Source organism: Macrotis lagotis, chromosome 5 (assembly GCF_037893015.1).
Source record: "Macrotis lagotis isolate mMagLag1 chromosome 5, bilby.v1.9.chrom.fasta, whole genome shotgun sequence".
Classification (NCBI taxonomy): domain Eukaryota; kingdom Metazoa; phylum Chordata; class Mammalia; order Peramelemorphia; family Peramelidae; genus Macrotis; species Macrotis lagotis.
Genome location: NC_133662.1, coordinates 35,058,833 through 35,079,394, shown reverse-complemented (window position 1 = coordinate 35,079,394; position 20,562 = coordinate 35,058,833). Strand labels below are relative to the sequence as shown.

At 38.6% G+C, this 20,562-nt stretch overlaps 1 protein-coding gene across 3 annotated transcripts in view; it reads left to right on the top strand.

Annotated features, from left to right (window-relative positions):
• The window catches only part of TRAM2 (translocation associated membrane protein 2), a 104,219-nt gene that overhangs the window by 51,504 nt on the left and 32,153 nt on the right, over positions 1–20,562 (top strand). For all 3 annotated transcript variants that reach the window (XM_074237189.1, XM_074237187.1, XM_074237188.1), the window contains exon 2: positions 11,644–11,707. In XM_074237189.1, the coding sequence (XP_074093290.1) occupies positions 11,644–11,707 (64 nt within the window). The remainder of the gene's footprint in view (positions 1–11,643; positions 11,708–20,562) is intronic.

Below are 20,562 nucleotides of genomic sequence, written 5' to 3'. Positions count from 1 at the left end.
GAGTCAGAGATGATTGAAACAATTGAGTAACAACAATTACTTAAAGTTAACAGCCCTGTGAGATTCATGTTTCAAGTATTACTCTCATAACCATATAGATGAGGATCTTCTACTGATAAGAGAATTTAAATACTTAATCAGAATCACAGTTAGCAAATGCCCATGATACAATTCAGACCCAGACCTCTCTATCTTGAAGTCCAGTATTCTTTCTATTATTCTGGGTCAGTTTAAAAGTGACACAGTGATGTACTTGGTCTCGTGACTTGTTATATATGAAATCCGTTTCAAATCATTGACTGCTATTATACTTAGAAATTCATAACTTTGTTATCTGTTGATCTTTATAATTTATTTTTAAAATTATTGTATCTAACTTTTTGCTTTGTAAATCAGACCAAAAACAATAAAGTTCTGAACTGATCAAAATATACTGGCAACGTATCCAATGATCTAAAACTTGTTATGTGAACTGGAGGGAAGGTGAGGTTCTAGGAGAACACATATACAAACACACACAACTTGCTTGACTTCACCTCTTCATATATTTTTTTGTACATCCATGTGGAATGATTACTTTTTATTAATTTCCAAAACGGGGATGGATTTTGCATGTGTTCAATGGGTGATGTATAAAGGACTACATCACATTTTATCCTGGGGTAAGTTTATAGATTTATTTAGGTTTCTTGCTCTTTCTTTGGTTTATTAAGTATATTTAAGGCCCACAATGAAAACTACTTTATTTGAGGTAGACTTACCTCAACCCAGTATATAACTTTTCTTTACTGAAGTTGTGAATCTGACAAAAGTCGGGGAATGCTATTTTGAGGCTGCCTTTAGGCCTTTGAGAGATGATTGACTTCCCAACTTGCAGACTGATAAGTTTCTTAAAGTTCCCATCTTTAAATTCTTCATCATACAAATATACCTTAAAGCCCAGATTTTTAAATTAATAGGTATAATAAAATTGGATGCAATACTGTGGCATGTTTTAAAGGATGTATATTTCTAGATCTAATTCTGTCTTCAGGCTTTTATCATTAAGAGAACAGAATGTCAGTGCTTAAATGACCCAGGCAGAAAACTACAGCCATGAATTATGAGTGTGTTTATGTGACATCTCTTGGATTCAGGATACTTGGGAATCTCTTTCATTGTTTTTAAGTCACTTTTTAAAGAAATCTGGGTAGCTGCTGAAAAAACTGAAAGAGGGGCAGCTAGGTGGCACAGTGGATAGAGCACTGGCCTTGGAGTTAGGAGTACCTGAGTTCAAATCCAGCTTCAGACACTTAATAATTACCTAGCTGTGTGGCTTTGGGCAAGCCACTTAACCCCATTGCCTTGCAAAAACTTAAAAAAAAAAAAAGAAAACTGAAAGTAACAGTAGAAATTACTTAGAAAAGAACTTGAGTAGAGATTTGAACTCTAAACCCATAGAGTGTATTTTTGCCTGATTTGACCTAGTGTGTCTCCAATAGGTCGGTCTCTCTCTCTCTCTCTCTCTCTCTCTCTCTCTCTCTGTCCTCCAGCCACCCCTGTCTTCCTTCCGGATACTGTCAGATACTGTCCTGAGTATTTTCTGAGATTTGTTCATTTTTCATATTTTTGTGACTTGACATTTTCATTTTCTTTTCTAATTGGTATCTTTACTGCTGACATTAAAGGTGGGAAAACCACTCAGATATGCCAGTGTATGTACTCTTAACCTCTCCTGATAAAACATTTAATGAATAACTATTCCTATAAAAATAAACATAACCATAAATAATATGAAACAAATACACATAAACATCCCTATAAAACATGATGAATCTAGAATTCTTAGGATCACAGCTCTTAAGCTGCAAGGGACCTCAGTGGTCATCTGAATCCATTTTACAAATGAGGAAATTGAGGCCCAGGGAGGCCTAGTGATAATATCAATGTCACAAAAATCAGAGGTAGGATTTGAACCCAGATCTTTATCTCCAAAGTTAGAGGGTTTTTTGGTACTGTACCAGACTTTCCTTCAACTGGCAAGAGTTATGTGATAGGATGATATACCCAGTCCTGGGAGTAAGCCTCTCAGAAGACCATTGAGGACTCTTTACTCCAGTCTTGCATTGTGCTTGAATCTTTCTTGCTGACATCTCTGATTGTATTTCCTTCCCTAGTTTGGAGGTAACGGGGCGGCTAGGTGGCATAGTGGATAAAGCACCGGCCCTGGAGTCAGGAGTACCTGGGTTCAAATCCGGTCTCAGACACTTAATAATTACCTAGCTGTGTAGCCTTGGGCAAGCCACTTAACCCCGTTTGCCTTACAAAAAAAAAAAAACTAGTTTGGAGGTAAGAACTGCCTCGCATGTTGCAGAGTAGGTACTTCCCTAGTACTCTTCTCTTGTTGCCCTGTTCCCCCTTCTTTGAATGAGGCATGAGCCATGAACCACCCTTTAGTGGATGGCTTCAGTTAAATTACATGATTTTCCTTCTCTTTAAACATGGCAGACAAAAGGCCTGCTGCTTTCAGCCTTGACAATCTCAACTAATTCTTCTGAAAAGCCAGCTCCAGATCCCACCAGCATCCAAAATGGGAATTTATTGAACACAAGAATGAAAGACATTTGTCTGAATCATGACAGAGCATCCTTTACAGCTAATGGTAACATTCTTTCTTACCCCTAGAGACTTGCAGCAACTGATTCTACCATAAGTAGGGCAACAACCATTCTCCAAAACAGGATAGTAGCTGACACTGCTGTGATTTGGGGTGAATTACTTAACCTATATGTGTCTCACTTTACTCATCTGTAAAATGAGAAATGAGAAAGTTAGGCTATATATGACCTCTGAAGTTCTCTTCTAGTATAGATCAGTGATCTTCCTTTGAAACTGGACCAGGAAAAAAAAATAGATCTGGAAATCATTTCTTGAAAGACTCAGGCAAGGTGGTTTTGAGGCAAATGTGGGGGAGAGATGGTCTTGCTCCCAGGACTTAACCTAACCAGACAGAAATATATATTAACAGCATCACCAGTCCACAGTAGTATGTGACGTTTAGCATCAATTAAGTAAGAAAGAGCTGCAGTTAGTGTCATAGCCAAGACTAAAAAGCTTCTTTTATTGTCAATCCTTCCTCATTTCATTGGGCATCACTTTGGAATATTTTGTTCTCTAATTGAAACTATCTTCTCCATTGCTTTCAATCATGACTTTTCCCCCCCCTTTTATAAATTTTGCTATTTTTTACTTTAGTCAGATGTCCAGAGACTCCTTACCCTGGAATCATGAATTTAGAGTTGAAAAAAATCTTAGAGGTCTTTTGAGTCCAACCCCCCCCCCCATCCTTTTATAAAACAGAGGTTCTAGAATGAAGTGACTTGCCCAAAGTAATGAGTCCGGCAAGCTTTCCACTGAACCTTGCTCTCTAAGTTCCCTACATCAGCAAAACAGTAGCTTGACTTCATTTGAGAGAATCCATGATGCTAAGTAAAAAGAAAATGAGTTTCCTAATAATCAGTCCTAGGGGCTTAGGATTTTTGCTTCATTTACTACTCTGTTCTTTTCCAAGGTCACTTGAATGGTGGGGGAGAGATGGTGTTCGTAGTTTGAAACAAAACTTTTTTAATATGAAATCATGCCTGTATGCTCTCCTCAGTAAAAACCACTTTCTGAGTATAGGTTTAATATTAATAATAATTCACCTTATTGAATGGAGACATGTGATTTCATTGGCATTTGGAATTCCCTATAAGAAAACCTCACTATCAAAGCAAGATCACCTTAGAGAGTTGCTTCTTGAAGTCATGGTTCTCTTCCACAATGAAGGATCAACAATAATATACCACACTGACAATTAGGAAACTCATTTTCTTTTTACTTAGCATCATGGCTTCTCTCAAATGAAGCCAACAATATTATAACATACCATTGACTGACATTTATAGTATGATGTACAGATTGTACAATGCTTTACAATTCATTATCTTTTGAGCCCCAAAAGCAAATAGGTGTGTATACAATTATTATTATCCCTGTTTTGTTGGATTAGCTGGTCATATAGCTAGGATTTTGAACTCTAGTCTTCCTGACTCCAGATACTTGGTCCACTACCTCTTGATACCTTCCAAAGTTTTGCCATCTGCCATCAAGAGATGAGCAGACAATGAAGGTGTTGTTAATCCCTACAGAGAAAATGCTGCTTATTTTACCTGTTGGCCTCATGTGGTGCCCAGGCATCATGGTAGAGGAGGAGGGTCTGATTGAACTTTCCCTGTAGGGACTAGTGTGAATCCACCCTGTCATCTGCTCTCATTTGCTCCTTTGGTCCTATTGCTAGGTCTGTCTTGCCAGCCTCCCATTCTGGTTTGCTCCATACCCTCCTCCTCAGCTTTTTTTTTTTTGGTTTGGCTTTGTTTCAAGTGGGGCATTGGGGTTAAGTGACTTGCCTAAGATCCCATGACTGGTAAGTATCAAGCATCTGAGACCGGATTTGAAGTCACATAATCCTGACACCAGGACTATCCACCTCACTGCCCCTCCTCAGCTCATCATGCCTAGCTCTTTGCAGTAAGAGAAGGGCTTGAAGATGAGCCAACAGGGCACCCATGGAAACTGTGTTCACAGTTCAACTCCTCCTGGACTCTCCCACAGCACAGCAATCCTTTCATGCTCTGCCCCTCCCCCACCAGTTGATTCTGTAGCTCCTTCCCTCCAGAGACCATCCCAAGCCTTCCCCTCTCAGACTTCTCATACCTCCTTTCTCTCCTCCTTGGCTGAATGCTGTTGTTCAGTCATTTTTCAGTCAAATCTAACTCTTTTTGACCTCACCTTACTCTCCTGACTACCCATCTAAGGCTTTCTGTTACACCCCTGTGCCTTGGGGAATTGCCAGTTTATCAAAATAACTTGATGCAGCTCCATCAGTCATAGGAATCATAGGATATAGAGCTCAAAAGCATGTTAGAAATCATCTGGTCCAATTCCTTCATTTTACAGATGAGGAAGCTGAGGTGCTGTCTGGAAAGTAACTTGTTCTCTTGTCCATAAGCAGTGTGTCACAAAGGCAGGATTTCAACCCTCCTTGTTTTCATCAGAATTCTAAGGCTTTTTCCTGATAAACCTGTCTGTGTATAATGTTCAATAGAAAGTTTGACCTGGAAGGACTTAGGCTCCTACAGTGAGACCTGGCATTTTACAAAAGATGAAGTGCACAGGTAGAGTTGTATCTAAGATAAGATTTGAACCTGGGTCCTCTGGCTGGAGGCAGTTTTCTTTTTTCCATGGTGTTGTAAAAGCCAGAACTTTTGATTCTGGCAAAGGGAAACAGCCATCCATGCTTTTGTGCTTCATGGAGTGTTTTCAGTTGAAAGTTTAATGAACCTCTTAAAGAAATTGTTTCATTGCTGCTACATAATTTAGTGCTTTTCTTTTGCATTAACATATTAACATATTGTCACTTTTAACCTTTCACCCACTGAGTCAGGCACTTAAAGTGCTATTAAACTCAATAATTTTTCTTATAAATAGCCTGAGAGTGATGGAGAGAGAATTGGATTGACGTTTTAAATAGGCTCCTGCTTCAAAGCATTCAGTGGGGCACGAGCATCACCAGTGCTTTGAGAGGGGATTTGGTCTTGCTCTCAGGCCCAAGTGAGGGAGGGTCTGAGAGAGAAGCCAACATTTTAAACACACCGGGCTTCTGTTGGAATAAGCTTGTTCAAAGAAGGAAAAGGGATCAAATTACCCTGTGCCTAGTTCATTCTCTTGGCTGCAGAAGCCATTATAGGGTCTCAGGTGATTTATATCCTTTTCTAGGGCATAGTTTATTTTACTCATTTAAAAATGGGAAATCATAGCATTGCTCAATTAGATGCAGTCATGTTGGATGCAGAAATTCCTTCTTTAAGGTGTATACACATACACACACACACAGACACATATATACATTATTTGAGGGGCTATAACTGGTCAAACATTTAATTAATTTACTCCTAAAAAGCTCCTAGATTTATTGAATATTGAGTCCTGCCTACAGTTGCCTTGGAAATGCCAAACCACTTCAGCCCTTGGACCAGAGGTTGTTCCCTGCCTCTGATTTATGGGGACTAGGATTCTCACTGTCTTACAAAATAACCAATCATTTTTTGGACAGCTCTATTCAGGTTTTTGTTTTTAAGTTGATTTTTTTTTTAATTTGAGTCGAAGTCTGTCTATTCTATTCATTATTCCTAGTTCTCTCTGGAGTCAAGTAGTCAGGGTCTCATTACTTTTAGTCTTTTCTAAAGATCAAAAGAGATAATATTCATAAAGCATTCATTGGCTTTCTAAGTGCTTATTGGGGCAGCTAGTTGGTACAATGGCTAGAACTCTGGGCCTGAAGTCAGGAAGACTCATCTTCCTAAGTTCAAATTTGGCCTCAGATTCTTACTAGCTGTGTGACCCTGGCTAAGTCACTTAAGTCTGTTTACCTCAATTTCCTCTGCTGCAAAATGAAAAGAGAAGAAATTTGCAAATCATTCCATTCTTTGCTAAGAAAACCTCAAAAATGGATTCACAAAGAGTTGGACATGATTGAAATGACTAAATAATAGCAGCAAAATGTTTATTAACCTGTCCTTCCTTTCTTATTCCTCCTCTTCAAGTTCTCAAAGATAGCTATCATACTAGACAGAATCATAGAGTAATAGTGGTAGAAACCTTAAAGATTATCTAGTTCAGCCCTTTCGTTTCATAGATGAGGAAAATGAGGTCTAGGGAAATAAAGTGATTGCTCAAGGTCAGAGAGGTATCATTGCCATGCTGTTCTCTGGCTTCTCTCTAACACTGCTTCTCTAAGCTGGACATCCTCCATTCTTTCATTCAGTTTTTATATGATATGTTTTCTAGACATTTCATTTTCTCTTAATTGTCCTTTTCTGGATGTTCTCCAGCCAGTCTCCATGTCTTTCCTAAAAAATGATCCCAGGACAGAATATAGTCCCCCCAGACATGGTCTGACTAGGATAATTTGCTTATCTGTAAAGTCAGGGACTAGATGGCCTCTGAAGTTCCTTTCACTTCCAGATTTAATCCTGTATAGTACTTTGGATGTCTTTGAGTGTTTGAAGGAATATTGACCCCATGGTTGAAAGCGGGCCCTTTCAAGCTTCAGTCTAGAGTTTGTAATGGGCAGAGAGATTGTCACCTCTCTAGTCTTCTGTTAGAGGAAGGGCAGCAGATAGAGCCTAGGGCTGGAGACAAGAAGATCCAAGTCCATGTTCAGTCACAGACATTAGGTAGCTGTGGGACCCTGGGCAAATCACTGTTTGCCTCAGTTTCCTCAACAATCAAATCACCTATTTTTTTTAGGCTTGTCGTGAGGATCAAATGGGGTCATATTTGTAAAAAATGCTTAGCACAGTGACTGATACATTTAAATACTCATCGCCCTTTCCTCTTAATTCAGCCTATGGTCACGTTGGCTTTTCTTGACTGTCTTACCAAGCTTTTGATTCTTATTGAGCTTGTAATCCACCCACCCCCTTCTCCTGTCCCTATCTCCCACTTTTAGCATGGAGATTTTGATTCTTTCTTAGCTGTGGTGATGCATATGATCCCATGTAGGAAGTACTCTTGACCTCCCTTTAGAAAGAATTTTTGTAGAAATTGAAGTGGTATCTCTTACTGACACTGTCTTCCTTCAAAATAGGGATGGTCATAAGTTCTTGAATTTGCCAGGGGCTGAGTTTTAGAAAACACAACTCTTTTACATTCTTTTCTCCTTACCTTTTTAAGAAACTTCTAGTCAAACTGAGGGCATACTACCATTCAGTCTCTGAGTACCTACTGTGTAAGCAGGACTCACTTTTTTTATTTTATTTATTTTGAATTTTATAATTTTCCCCCTAATCTTACTTCCCTCCCCCATCCCCCACAGAAGGCAATTTGCCAGTCTTTTACATTGTTTCCATGGTATACATTGATTCAAATTGAATATGATGAGAGAGAAATCATATCCTTAAAGAAGAAACAAAAAGTATAAGAGATAGCAAGATCAGACAATAAGATATCAGTTTTTTTTTTTTAAATTTAAGTTAATAGTCTTTGGTCTTGGTTCAAACTCCACAGTTGTTTCTCTGGATACAGATGGTATTCTGCATTGCAGACAGCCCCATATTGTTCCTGATTGTTGCACTGTTGGAATGAGCTAGTCCTTCAAGGTTGATCATCACTCTCATGATGCTGTTAGGGTGTACAGTGTTTTTCTGATTCTGCTCATCTTACTCAGCATCAGTTCATGCAGATCCCTCCAGGCTTCCCATCCCTCCTGGTTTCTCATAGAGTAGTAGTATTCCATGACATACAATATATCACAGTTTGCTAAGCCAATTGAAGGACATTGACTTGATTTCCAATTCTTTGCCACCACAAACAGGGCTGCTATGAATATTTTTGTACAAGCGATGTTTTTACCTTTTTTCCATCATCTCTTCAGGGTATAGACCCAGTATGTGGTATTGCTGGATCAAAGGGTATGCATATTTTTGTTGCCCTTTGGGCATAGTTCCAAATTTCTCTCCAGAAAGGTTGGATGAGTTCACAGCTCCACCAACAATGTAATAATGCAGGACTCTTAATAAGGACAGAAAAGATCACTGAGGTGGTCTCTGCCCTCACAGATCACAGTCTTGTAGGGGACATGGGAAGAAGTAAAGAATAAAGTGCAAGAGATCATGAACAGTAAGTGCTCCCTTGTGAAGTCCCATGTAAGCAAGGGGTGCTGCTACGTTGGAGTCAAAAGATTTATGTTTGAATTTCACTCTTTACCTCTGCAGCTTTGTTCAAGTTGCCCCTGTTTGGTCATCTCTAAAAAGAGAGGATTGGAGTAGATAACATCAAATGTCTCACCCAGCTGTGACATGTTCTTCCCATCTCCCTTCCCTTCTCCGCCCCCCCCTCTCTTCTCTCTTCTCTCTCTCTGTGTCTCTCTTTGCTGTTCTTCCTCCCATATGTACACATACACACAGTTTTGTTTAAAGGAGGGGGGAAATATTGTGAGCCGGAGCAGTTGGAACAAGTCCAGAGAGAATCCCTCGAAGCCAGAATCTTATTTGGGTCTAGTTCAGCTCCTGTCATGCCTGGATAATAATTTCCTACTGTGTGACCAATAAGTGGTTATTTAGTCTTTATTTATTTTTTCAAATTGAAGAGAAGCCACTACTTTCTATAAGGGTAACATTCCACCTTGGGATAGCTCTAATTAGGAGAAAGTTTTCTTTTACATTAAGCCTAATGCTTTATATCTAATTTCCATTCATTGATCCTAATTTTGCTCTCTACAATCAAGTAAAACAGCTTTAATCCTCTGTCCACATGATAGCTCTCCAGATACTTGGAAACAGCTATTGTATTCTCCTTACATCTCTCTCTATGCTAAAGATTGCTAGTTCCTTCCCAGTCTTCCTTGTGGTGTGATCTTGATACCTGGTACCTTCTAGTTTATCAAAGTCCTCCATAAAAGGTGGAGCCTGGTAGCTGATCATTGATTGAATTAGATGACAGTGACCTCTGAAATCCTTTCCAAGAATTAGATTTTGTGATTCTGCAAATATATGATGATAAGGAGAGAGGAAGGGAGGTCTTCTTGGGCCCAAGACTGGGAGCAGCATGATTGTAGGAAAGGAGCTAGATATGAACATGCCTGGTTGGAAACTAGAACTAAAAGGAAGGTTGAAGTGGATGGATATTGAGGAATAGCAGACTAAATGAAGCACATTTTACAGATAGGGTTCTTGCATGTTTGTATCTTAGACAACAGTGATTAGGATGAATATATAAAAGGACCTGCACACTCTACAAACAAAAACATAATGTAAACAATTCACATCTGCAGGGTATATATGGTACATTACTCTTACAGGGAGTTGCCTGTATGGAGTGGAGTAGCCTAGAAACAGCAGACCTCTTCATTGTCTCTATCTGGGGCCTCACCCTTGGCAAAGTCTGTTCTAGTCCATGTAGCCTACTGGTCTACCCTCTCTCTTGCAACTCTGAAAATCAGACATTTTCTACAAAGTGGTGTGCCCTGAAGACCTGTGATAAATATTTACTGATAAGACTGTGTGTGTGTGTGTGTGTGTGTGTGTGTGTGTGTATGTATCTATGTGGTAGGTTCCAGGCAGTCTGCCCAGAGAAGCCTCCCCTGTGAATGATCTGACTCTGACCCTCTTTGTGCACCAGAATGTAAAGATTCCTAAAACATGCAGATGTTTTCATAAGAGTTAGTGGCGCATAATGAATGGAATGTTGTACCTAGAATCAGGAAGACCACCTCAGATTCTTAACTATCCTTGTGACCATGGGCAAGTCCTCAAATGAGATGATAATTGTAAATCACTTAGCACACAACCTAGATAAGCACTATGTAAATGTTAGATGTTGTTGTTATCTGGTCTTTTGGAGTTTCAAAACCCCTCATTTGTGATTAATACTTGCACCAGCCCCTCAGGGTTGTAAGACTCAAATAAGGTTTTTATAGGAGTGGAACAAACCTCAAAAGTACTATGTAAATTTGAGTTATCATTAATATTTTTATGGTTCATTTCTAATTTTAGAATACAAAGGCCTCTGGAATCCCTTCAGTTCATCCTGTGAGAAGGACTATACCTAAACTGTTTTTTTCTTGGAAAAAATCTTAGACAAGCAAGCTCTATGCTTCTTCCTTCCCAAAGAACCCTTCCTGGGAATTTTTGTTGGGAGAACACCTTAAATTTGCCCTGTTTCTCCTGGGAGAACCCTCAAAAGGGTTGCCTTTGAAGATAACTAGGTGGCATTGTGGATAGAACAGAGGCTCTGGAATCCAGAAGACCTGGGTTTGACCCTTCTCTTAAGTATTATATATAATCTAATAATAATATAATATAATATAATACATATGTATAATAAAATCAAAATCATAATACATGTTTATTTCCTTCCACTATACCACAGAATTCTCCCAAATAAAATTCTGGGAGGCCCACTGAGATGAGTACAATTAGATGTGTTCTAGAGAACATGGGATTTTACTGGTTGCTAGTTTTATTGGGATGATGCAGTGTGCAAATAAGGTAGAAACTGAGAAGAATAATCTTTTGCTTGTAAAACTTTAAAAAGGTGACTTGCTGACCACTTGTGCAATGGCCTGACTCTTGGCAATGGCTTGACTCTTGGATTAAGATAGTTGAATTTGGGCTTTTCTGGCTTGGGTGTTGGTGATCTCAGCCTTGTTAAAAAAATAATGCTTCGGGGCAGCTAGGTGGCGCAGTGGATAGAGCACCAGCCCTGGAGTCAGGAGTACCTGGGTTCAAATCCAGTCTCAGACACTTAATAATTACCTAGCTGTGTGGCCTTGGGCAAGCCACTTAACCCCATTTGCCTTGCAAAAACCTAAAAAAAAAATAGTGATTCTCCAATTCTCACCCCCAACACATTTACACATTTATAGATCTCCTATCAGTATTTTATCCCAGGGGTTTCCTATCATAGAATATGAGAATTGAGTATGAATTGATGCTAACTCTACCTCATGTGAGGTGCTCAGCAGGGTCTCTGAACCTAGATAGTGTGTGACATGGGCTGCTGCTTTGAGTGTATCCAAAATGAGGTAAAATTAAATCTTCTATTTTTTTTTTCTTTTCACAGGTCACGGCCAAGACTGCTTTCCTATTTATTTTACCTCAGTATAACATTAGTATGCCCTCTTCAGGTAAGAAAAGTCTTTCTCTTTACCTGGCTATATCTCTTTCAAATGCTTAATCTTTGACTAATTTTTATCTTTTTTCCCCCCCTTTGCTCACCTTCACAACTTCTATTCCTCATTTATCTGCATAACCCTTTCATCTATTTGAATTCAGTTTTAAATTCAACATTGTGCATCCTCCCACAGGTGAATAGTAATAATAAAATGCCAGCATCCATTGGGTTACAGCTATTCGTTAAATCAACTTCCAGCTTTGGGAGCAGAAATATTCCTCATTCTCTATCAGTACATTGTTGCTCAGTTGGATTCTTTATGCTGGCTTTGGTTCCTTTCCCTGAAGCCTCTGCTGTTGATCTCTATTAGAGACAAGATATCAAACCATCAGGACCATTGATCTTTTCTTCAATGTGGCTTCTACTCTTTTAATTATCATTGATGAAAACAGTAGTGTTATGGTACACCAATTTGTAAGCAGGTATTGTATACCGAGAATAGTTTGTGAAATGAATAAGCCCCCAGTCTTTGACATTTTCTGTAACCACAGGAAGGCTATTGCAGTAGCCTGAGACTGTGTTTATAAAATAGGACTGCTTGTCTTTTTTTGAGCATTTAATATGTAGCTGACATTGTGCTCAATGACTGTAGCCCCCCCCCCCCCCCAGGGGAAGGCTCAATCACTCTTTCCCGAGTGCTTACATTGTTGATGGTAACACATAATAGAAATTTCCTCATTGTTTGTTGAATAATTGAATAATAAATAATAAAGTGAAGTCCTGCTACCTATGACAAAGAGTGAGACTTGTACCTTTATGATTGTACAATTGTTCAGTCTCTTAAATCACTAGTATATAAAGTATAGGATGAGGCAGCCTGGCCAGCTTCCTGATAAGAGTTCAAATCCTGGTCATCTATTGCAAATAAGATAATTGCAAACATTAAAGGGCTATATAAATGTCAGCCATCATCATTTTAAATTGTTAAGATTATTAATCCTTATTATCTGTATAACCATAGACAAATTCACTTAACATTTCCAGGCCTCAGTCTCCTCGTCTGTAAAGCAAAGAGATTAGGTATTCTTTAAGTTTCTATTCAAATTTGGATCCTGGGATCAGTGAATTTGTAATGCAATGGAGACTGTTTTGATTTCAAGTGAGTTTACCCTGCCTTTCATGGTCATGGACCCCATCTAGGATATTTATTGTCATAAATGGCTCAATGGTCCATATTTTCTCTGATCCTATCCTAATGCTACCCTGTCATCACTCCCTCATAAACTAAAGACCCCCTGGATTCAGTTAGGTGATCCTACCTTTAGGGAGGTGAGATCAGACAGTGTAGAAATGAGACAAAAGAGAATTTTTTCCATTCAACGAACAATTCATTGTATGTTTGTTTTATGCTAGGCTCTAGGATTACCAGGTCAAAATAGTTTGTGCCCTCAGGGAGCTTGCATTCTCCTAAGAGAATAGAATATATATACATATATAAGTAGATACAAATAAAATAATTTGAATAGAGAATTAATAACCAGGGGGTGGGACCTAGAATCAGAAAAAGTCTCATAGGAGTTGACCTGTAATTATGCTTTTTTCCCCCCCTAATTATGCTTTGAAAGAAGTTAAAGGCTCTATAAGATAGAGGTGAAAGAGTATCTTACAGATAATCTCCTCAGCCAGAGAATGGGAAACTTGAATGTTTTATGTGGGAAATTCCTAGCAAGTCATGTAGTCAATCCACTACCATCCATTTATTATTTATTTATTTATTTTTTTGTTTATTTCAATTACATGCAAAAATAGTTTCCATCATTCATCCTTTTGCAAACTTTTAGAGTTCCACATTTCTCTGCCACCCTCCCTTCCTCCCCTTCTCCCCATGGCAGTGACCAATTTGATGTAAATTGTACATGTACAGTCATTCAATAAGCATTTATTAAACCTGAACTATCTATACCAGATATTGTATTAAGCATTAAGATGCAAATACAAAAGTGAAATTCATTCCTGTTCTCAAGGAAATTAGTAATGCTTAGTAATTCTGTGGTACTTAATTGTGTGTCAGTCACTGTGCTAATAAACTTTTTACAATTATCTTACTTGATCCTCACAACAACCCTGGGAGGTGGGAGCTATTATTAACCTCATTTTACAGTTGGGGAAACTGAGGTAAACAGAAGTTAATGATTTGTTCAGGGTTATACAGTGAGTAAATCTGAATTTGAACTCAGGTCTCCTGACTGTAGGCTTGGTGCTCTATCCATGGGGTCACCTATGGAAGGTTTGTGAGAACAATGTCATGTCATGTCATGTCATGTCTTTCTGCAAAGCATCTCCAGTTGACATCCCATAAGGATCATAGATCCAGAGCTAGAAGCCATCCAGTCCATCCATCTCATTTTGCAGATGAGGATACTGAGGCCCAGGTAGTTTAAATTATTTTCCAAGGTCACGCAGGTGGTCTGAGTCAGTAGTAGGATCTGATTCTGGGAACATTCACTCTTTGCACTGTGACCATCCTTTTGTCCTCTGCTTTCTGATCTTAGCAGTATTATAGAATTTGAACCACTTACCAGGGAAAAGACAGGGGTCAGTTTTTAAAAAAAAAAAATGTCATACCCCAAACCCTGGTAGCCAGAAGCAACTCTGGCAGTCTTTTCCTTCATAATTGACCCATAGAATGAGAAACAAATTGACTGCTCTCAGCTCCCTGGGCCTGGGCTTTTTGCCATCTTCTTCTTAAGGACTCTGGGGCAATGAAGTTTCCTCCTAGGCCCCGGAGGAAGTCAGTTCAAACCTTGAGAGAATTATTTGCTCTGAAGTATTCCCATTACAATGAATTTCTTGGTCCCTCCTTGCTCACTTCAGTTATGTTCCTCAAAGAGAACATAGGTGCCCAGACTTCCTTGGCTTTTTTTTGGCCTGCTCAGACTAAGCAGCTTGAAGTTGACTACTGGTGAACCTAGTCTAGGATCAGAATGACCTGGGATTCTTTGATGGTCAGAGTCAGAGATTCTCCTGATTTTTCTGGAGAATTTTCCAGAAGATTCTCTATCTTCCCTCTCCTCATTTTTTGAGCTTAGACCATTTTTTCTTTCCCCTTTATAGATGTGAATATTTGAGCCTAAGTGATTGGTACCATTTAGGATCAGCTTCCTGGTCCATTCAGCTTGAAATTCTGTCTCTGATGGTGGCACAAGGGGAGGTTTTGTGGAAGGATGTAGCTATCCACCTTGATAAACATCCTCACAAAACTTGAAACAGGCCCTTATGGTAAAGAGAATAGAGAACTGGACTGGAATCAGAGACACCTAGGTTCAAATTTCAGCTCAGACATTTAATGGCTATGTGAGTCTAGGCAAGTCACTTAACTTGTATTTACTTTGATTTCCCCACCTATAAAATAAGGGGTAGGACTATATGGCCAACTGAGATTTTTTCTGGATCTAGGGATCGAAGAAAGGAAGGGGTCATTTTCTTGGGAAATTTAGAACTTACATGTAATTCATGTCACAAAAGAATTTACGAAGTCACAGAATCTGAAAGTTAGAAGAGACCTCTGTGACCTTTGAGTGGAACTTATCTAACCCCTAGTATAAGCTACCTAAAAAAAGTGGCCCTCTACTCTCAGCTTGAACCCTGGGGGGGGGGGGGGCTTACTGCCTCTCAAGGCAGTTTGATCCATTTTTAGAGGCCTTTTATTGTTAGAAAATTTCTTTCTGACATCAGGCCTAATGTGGTTCTGACCTCTAGGTTCAAATAAAATAAATCCAGGCCCTCTTTCTTGTGGCAGCCCTTCCTGAAGCCTGTTATCAGATCTCCCCTTTGGGCTATACATTCCTAAGTCCTTGAGTTTAAACTCAATCCTTTTAAAAAGTTAAATCATTCTGGGGGCAGTTAGCTAGTTGGCACAGTGGATAAAGCACCAGCCTTGGAGTCAGAAGGAACTAAATTAAAATCTGCCCTTGATACTTAGTAGTTGTGTAACCCTTGGACAAATCTCTTAACCACATTGCCCCATAAAAAACAACAAAAAAAAGTTAAATCATTTAACAGAAATTTAAGAGTCACTATGTTCATTATACATTTCCTTATATTCTACTTTTATTATAGGAGGCTCAGAGTACTTTTAAATTTGTATTTTTTGGCTTGTCTGTCTATTGTCTTTCAGATTTATTGACTGTCCTCCCCTATCTGATGCCTACAGCACCACATGATATAGATGAAAACTGAGAATCATGGTGAAACAATCCCAAACTATTTTTGAATTTTTCCCCCTTTGAACTTAGCAAATTATAGCACTGAGTTTTTATCCCAATCACAGGTAGCCAGGCTACTTTTGGAACTGTTTCCTAGGATCATGGATTTTAGCTTGTGAATCCCTGAGCAGTCTAGCAGATTGAATTGCCAGGCAATTGAATTGGAACAACCAACTGGTAGCTATCTACATTGAAGAGACTCTTCTCTCTATAGTTAGTTTCTCTGTACTCTGACTTCAGGCTGTAAAAGGAAGCCTCAGCATCCAAGTCAAACTCAGGTTTCATCATTTATCCTAACCTTGGACCGTCAGTAAGAGGTTTTCTAATTCTAGTAAGACTGAATTCAATTCAACCACCATTTCATAAGTACTTGCTACATTCAAGGCTTCTCAGCATTTTTAATGACCCAAAAATATTTCTCTCCAAAACTAAAGCCTATATTTTTAATCTCAGCATCCAGCTATGCTGATATGACTTATAGGTCATAAAGAATAGTAGTTTTTCAAGATTTGAAGTTGAAAGTTACCCAGAAATCAATTGAGGAGACAATGGTTGTGAGTAGGATCCAACACATCATCAAGGAATAATTTTACAAGATGAGTGGCAAAGTTTTTTAAAATGTTATTAGAGAACTAGAAGACCAGAAAAGGAGGTAGGCCTTTCTTGTGATGAGAACAAAGGATGACCAGTGGACAGTCTGCCATGCTTTGTTGGTATACAGACAGTAAAGAAATTCATTAAAAAAAAGTCCCAAGTATGTTGACTGAGGAGACCTGCTTAGATTACAATCTGTAGTGCTAGAGAGGAATATTTCACAGAGAGTCACTGATACAATTTGCTAAACTCATTGTAGATTGTAAACTGGTAGAACATAGGCTTTTTTTATAAAAGTGTTTTTTTACCCTACTTTCCTCTTCTTTCATTAAAAAAAATTTTTTTAAATAATCTCCACATCCTCTCCTTTCAGAGGACTAGGGAAGATGGGTGGGTAACTAAGTGGGGCAGTTCAATTGATGTGGGTGGGGGATTTCCTTCCACTTCTTTGTCTCTCCCACTCCACCCCCACCATGTCCCTAAGCTATAAATTTATGACTTGGAAAGATTAGAATTTGTTAGGTAAGAAAATTGAATTCAACCAGGAAAGAGAAAAAGTTACAAGGTCTTAAAGTGGTAAGTCTAGGCATGCATACTGTGGAGCACTTGCAGGATGTACTGGGGTTTTCTAAGGTCACCTGAGGTGACTTTCTGTGTCTTCCCTCTCCTCCCAATCTCTGCCAAGTTCTAATTGTTGCAGGGTGAACTCTATCACTTAAAAAATGATGGGAAAGGGGCGGCTAGGTGGTGCACTGGCCCTGGAGTCAGGAGTACCTGAGTTCAAATCTGGCCTCCTGTGACACTTAATTAGTAGTTGCCTAACTGTGTGGCCTTGGGCAAGCCACTTAACCCCATTTTCCTTGCAAAAACCTTAAAAAAAAAAAAGGATGGGAAAGTCCCAATCTCTAGGAGCAAGGTTAAAAACAAAGAACTCAAGAGGTCTGTAATTAATAGAATATGGATTCTTCCAGTATCACTAAACCTAGCAAATTAATTCTGTATCTGTGATTTTAAGTTCTTTTGACTTGTCTACCTGTATTCTGGTTCAGAACATATACCCAGAAATAATCCAAGATTAGAGTGCATGTGACTGGCTGTTCCCATGGATTTACTGTATGATCTTGGGCAGGTCATTTCAGTCTCTGGGTTCTTTCTGAAAATGCAAGTGGTAATAGCGATTGATCCTCATGACCTCTCTGGGCTGTTATAAAAATAGCTGACCTGTGGATTGAAACTTCCTTGAATGGGAGGATTTATGTCAGCCTTTCAGATAAGTATTTGCCTGTAGACTAAAGGATAATATTGAACATAGAACCTAAATTAAAATAAGAATATTCTTATTAATAGGGTGTGTGTGTGTGTGTGTGTGTGTGTGTGTGTGTGTGAGAGAGAGAGAGAGAGAGAGAGAGAGAGAGAGAGAGAGAGAGAGAGAGTTGTAGGGAGGGAAAAATACTGAATTAAATTCAGTAATCAATTAATTTTCACTGGAAAATATTTGAAAGCAATGTTTTAGCTGTGTTCACAGATGAAAATAACTATCCAAGCAACTCCCCTTAACTCACTCTCTCTCTCTCTCTCTCTCTCTCTCTCTCTCTCTCTCTCTCTCTCTTTCTCTCTTTCTCTCTCCCCCCTCCCTTTATTTTCCTTTTCTTGTTCTCTTTTTTTCCTCTCCCTTTCTTCTCCTCCCCTCTTCTCTCCTTTTCCATCTTTCCTCTTGATGAAATAATGTGGAGGGAGGGTGAATCTTTCTTACACAAAGCAAATAATGTTTATTTTGTTGTTAATCTATATCCCTTCTAAAAACCAACCAACCTGTAGAGGCCTTAGGAGTTTAACTTTTATTACTAGTTGTACTGGATCAAGGTGGTTTTTAATCATCTTTTCTTTTTAATAAGACCCTAATTACCTTTTTCCATCAGAGCTTGGTCATGTTTCCTTTAACCCCTTCCTTTACCCCTCTGTCTATAAAAGAGACCCCAGGCAGGCTTCCCAGCTAGAGGCTTGAAAGCCCCTTTCAGTAGAAACCTTTTGTCTCTTTCTTGATGGCTCTGAGTGAGCCCTCCCAGTAATTGCTTGCCACTGGGAAATCTGATGTTGCCTTAGGGACTTTGATGCTTATGTGTCTTACTCTGAAGATTGGAATCTCTTGAAAATGGAGTGCCTCTTTGTGTTCTGTAAGCCAAGTTTCAGGGGGAGGATGGGGACAAAGCAGAGACAGGTAGGCAGAAGCAGCAGCAGCTTTGGAGAAAGGGACCTCCTTTAGTCTGGGTGGAAAGCTAATCAGTTTAGGAACTTCATACATTAGAGTGAGAAGGGATCTTAGAGATCTTGTATTCCAGCCCTCATTTTATAGATGGGGAAAGGAGCCAGGGGATAGAAAATAACTCATAGAGTACATACAATTAATAATAACTATTCCCACTTTGTTTCCCAAAGGTTCTGGCAGTCGTTATTAATTAAGGGCTGATTTTACCAAGGAGCATGTAGTTATTTTTTGGATTTTTGGTTGAAATCACACACAAGTGAGGTTCATGTTACCAAAACCTCTGGGATCTTTGTAACCCTTGATTTTTTATCTTTGAAATAGATCCCTTTTACACACACACACACACACACACAACTCTTTGTCACCTCATGGGAGAAAATTTTTCCTGAGTAAACAATTAAGAGTTAAAAATCTCAATTTTTCTGAGGTCAGACAGCCTGTTATTTTTAATAAGGGACACCTCAGGTTTAGAAAAGAATGCAACAGCTCCTTCTCTTATTTGTAGAGGTGGAAGAACTATAGATTGGAGTATTACATATTCTGTTGGACTTGGTTGATAAGTTGGTTAGTTTTGCTGAATTGTTTCCCCTCTCCTCTCCCACATCCTTATATTCTTTGTTATAAAAAAAAATGACTCCAGTTGGGGGAGGGGGAGGTATACAAGGTTTTATACCCCAGATTTTAAAGCTTAAAACCTCACTGAGACTTTTTGGGATACATTGTATATTAAGAATTAAATGTAATGTAAAAGCAAAAATTATACTTTTTTTAAAAGAGAATCTAGCATATTGGTGATGTTGGAAGAAATAGTGACTTCAGAGGTTTTCTAATCCAGCTTTCTATGTTTATAGATTCATAGTAAGGATTTATTGAACACTTATGTGTCAGTCACAATGAGAACTTCCATTCTAGAGAATGAGGAAACTTGGCTAAGCTCACAAGTTACAAAGCGGTCAGTACCAGTATCACATTCTTGAGTCCTCTCAAATGCAGACATTGCCTGTTTGTGTAGAAACAGTATCAAGAAAGCCAAAGGTAGAAAGCTATCTTTCAAGGATTTTAAATGTAACTAGAAAGTATTATCTATTTGTGAGGAACAGAACTGAGAGAATAGCTGGTGGAAAAAAATACTGGACTGAATCAGGAAATCTGGGATTGAGTCTCAACTCCACTAGTTAGTAACTCTAGAAGGTCTCTAGAATTACAGAATCCTTGAAAGAGAGATGAGTTATTTCACCTTCTGTGAACTCATTTTTCTAATTCATTCATGTAGAAAAATTTCTTAAAGAATGCGCTATGCAAATCATCAAGTATAGTAAGTATAGTATATCTATGTAGTCTTTTAGAATTTGAAAAATCTTAAAAGTACAGTTACATTCCCAGTTTTTCAGGGTTTCAGGTCAAAGTTATATTTTCAGTCACTTAACAGCTGCTATATATGCCAAACATTAAGTACAGTAAAATTAGCATACATTTGTATAGTTTTTTTTTTAAGATTTACAAAATGTTTTCATACTCTGCCTCAGGTAATTAAGACATAAATTATTATTCACATTTTATAAAAGAGGAATTAAGACTCAGACAAATTTAGTGATTTACCTAAGGTCACACAACTTATATGTGTTGGAATCAGTATTTGAACCCAGATCTTTTGACTCTGAGAACAAATTCAGAACTCTGGGTTCTTTTTGATAGCCTGTTCAGCAGTCTATAAAATAAAGAGACTTGACTAGGATATTTGTC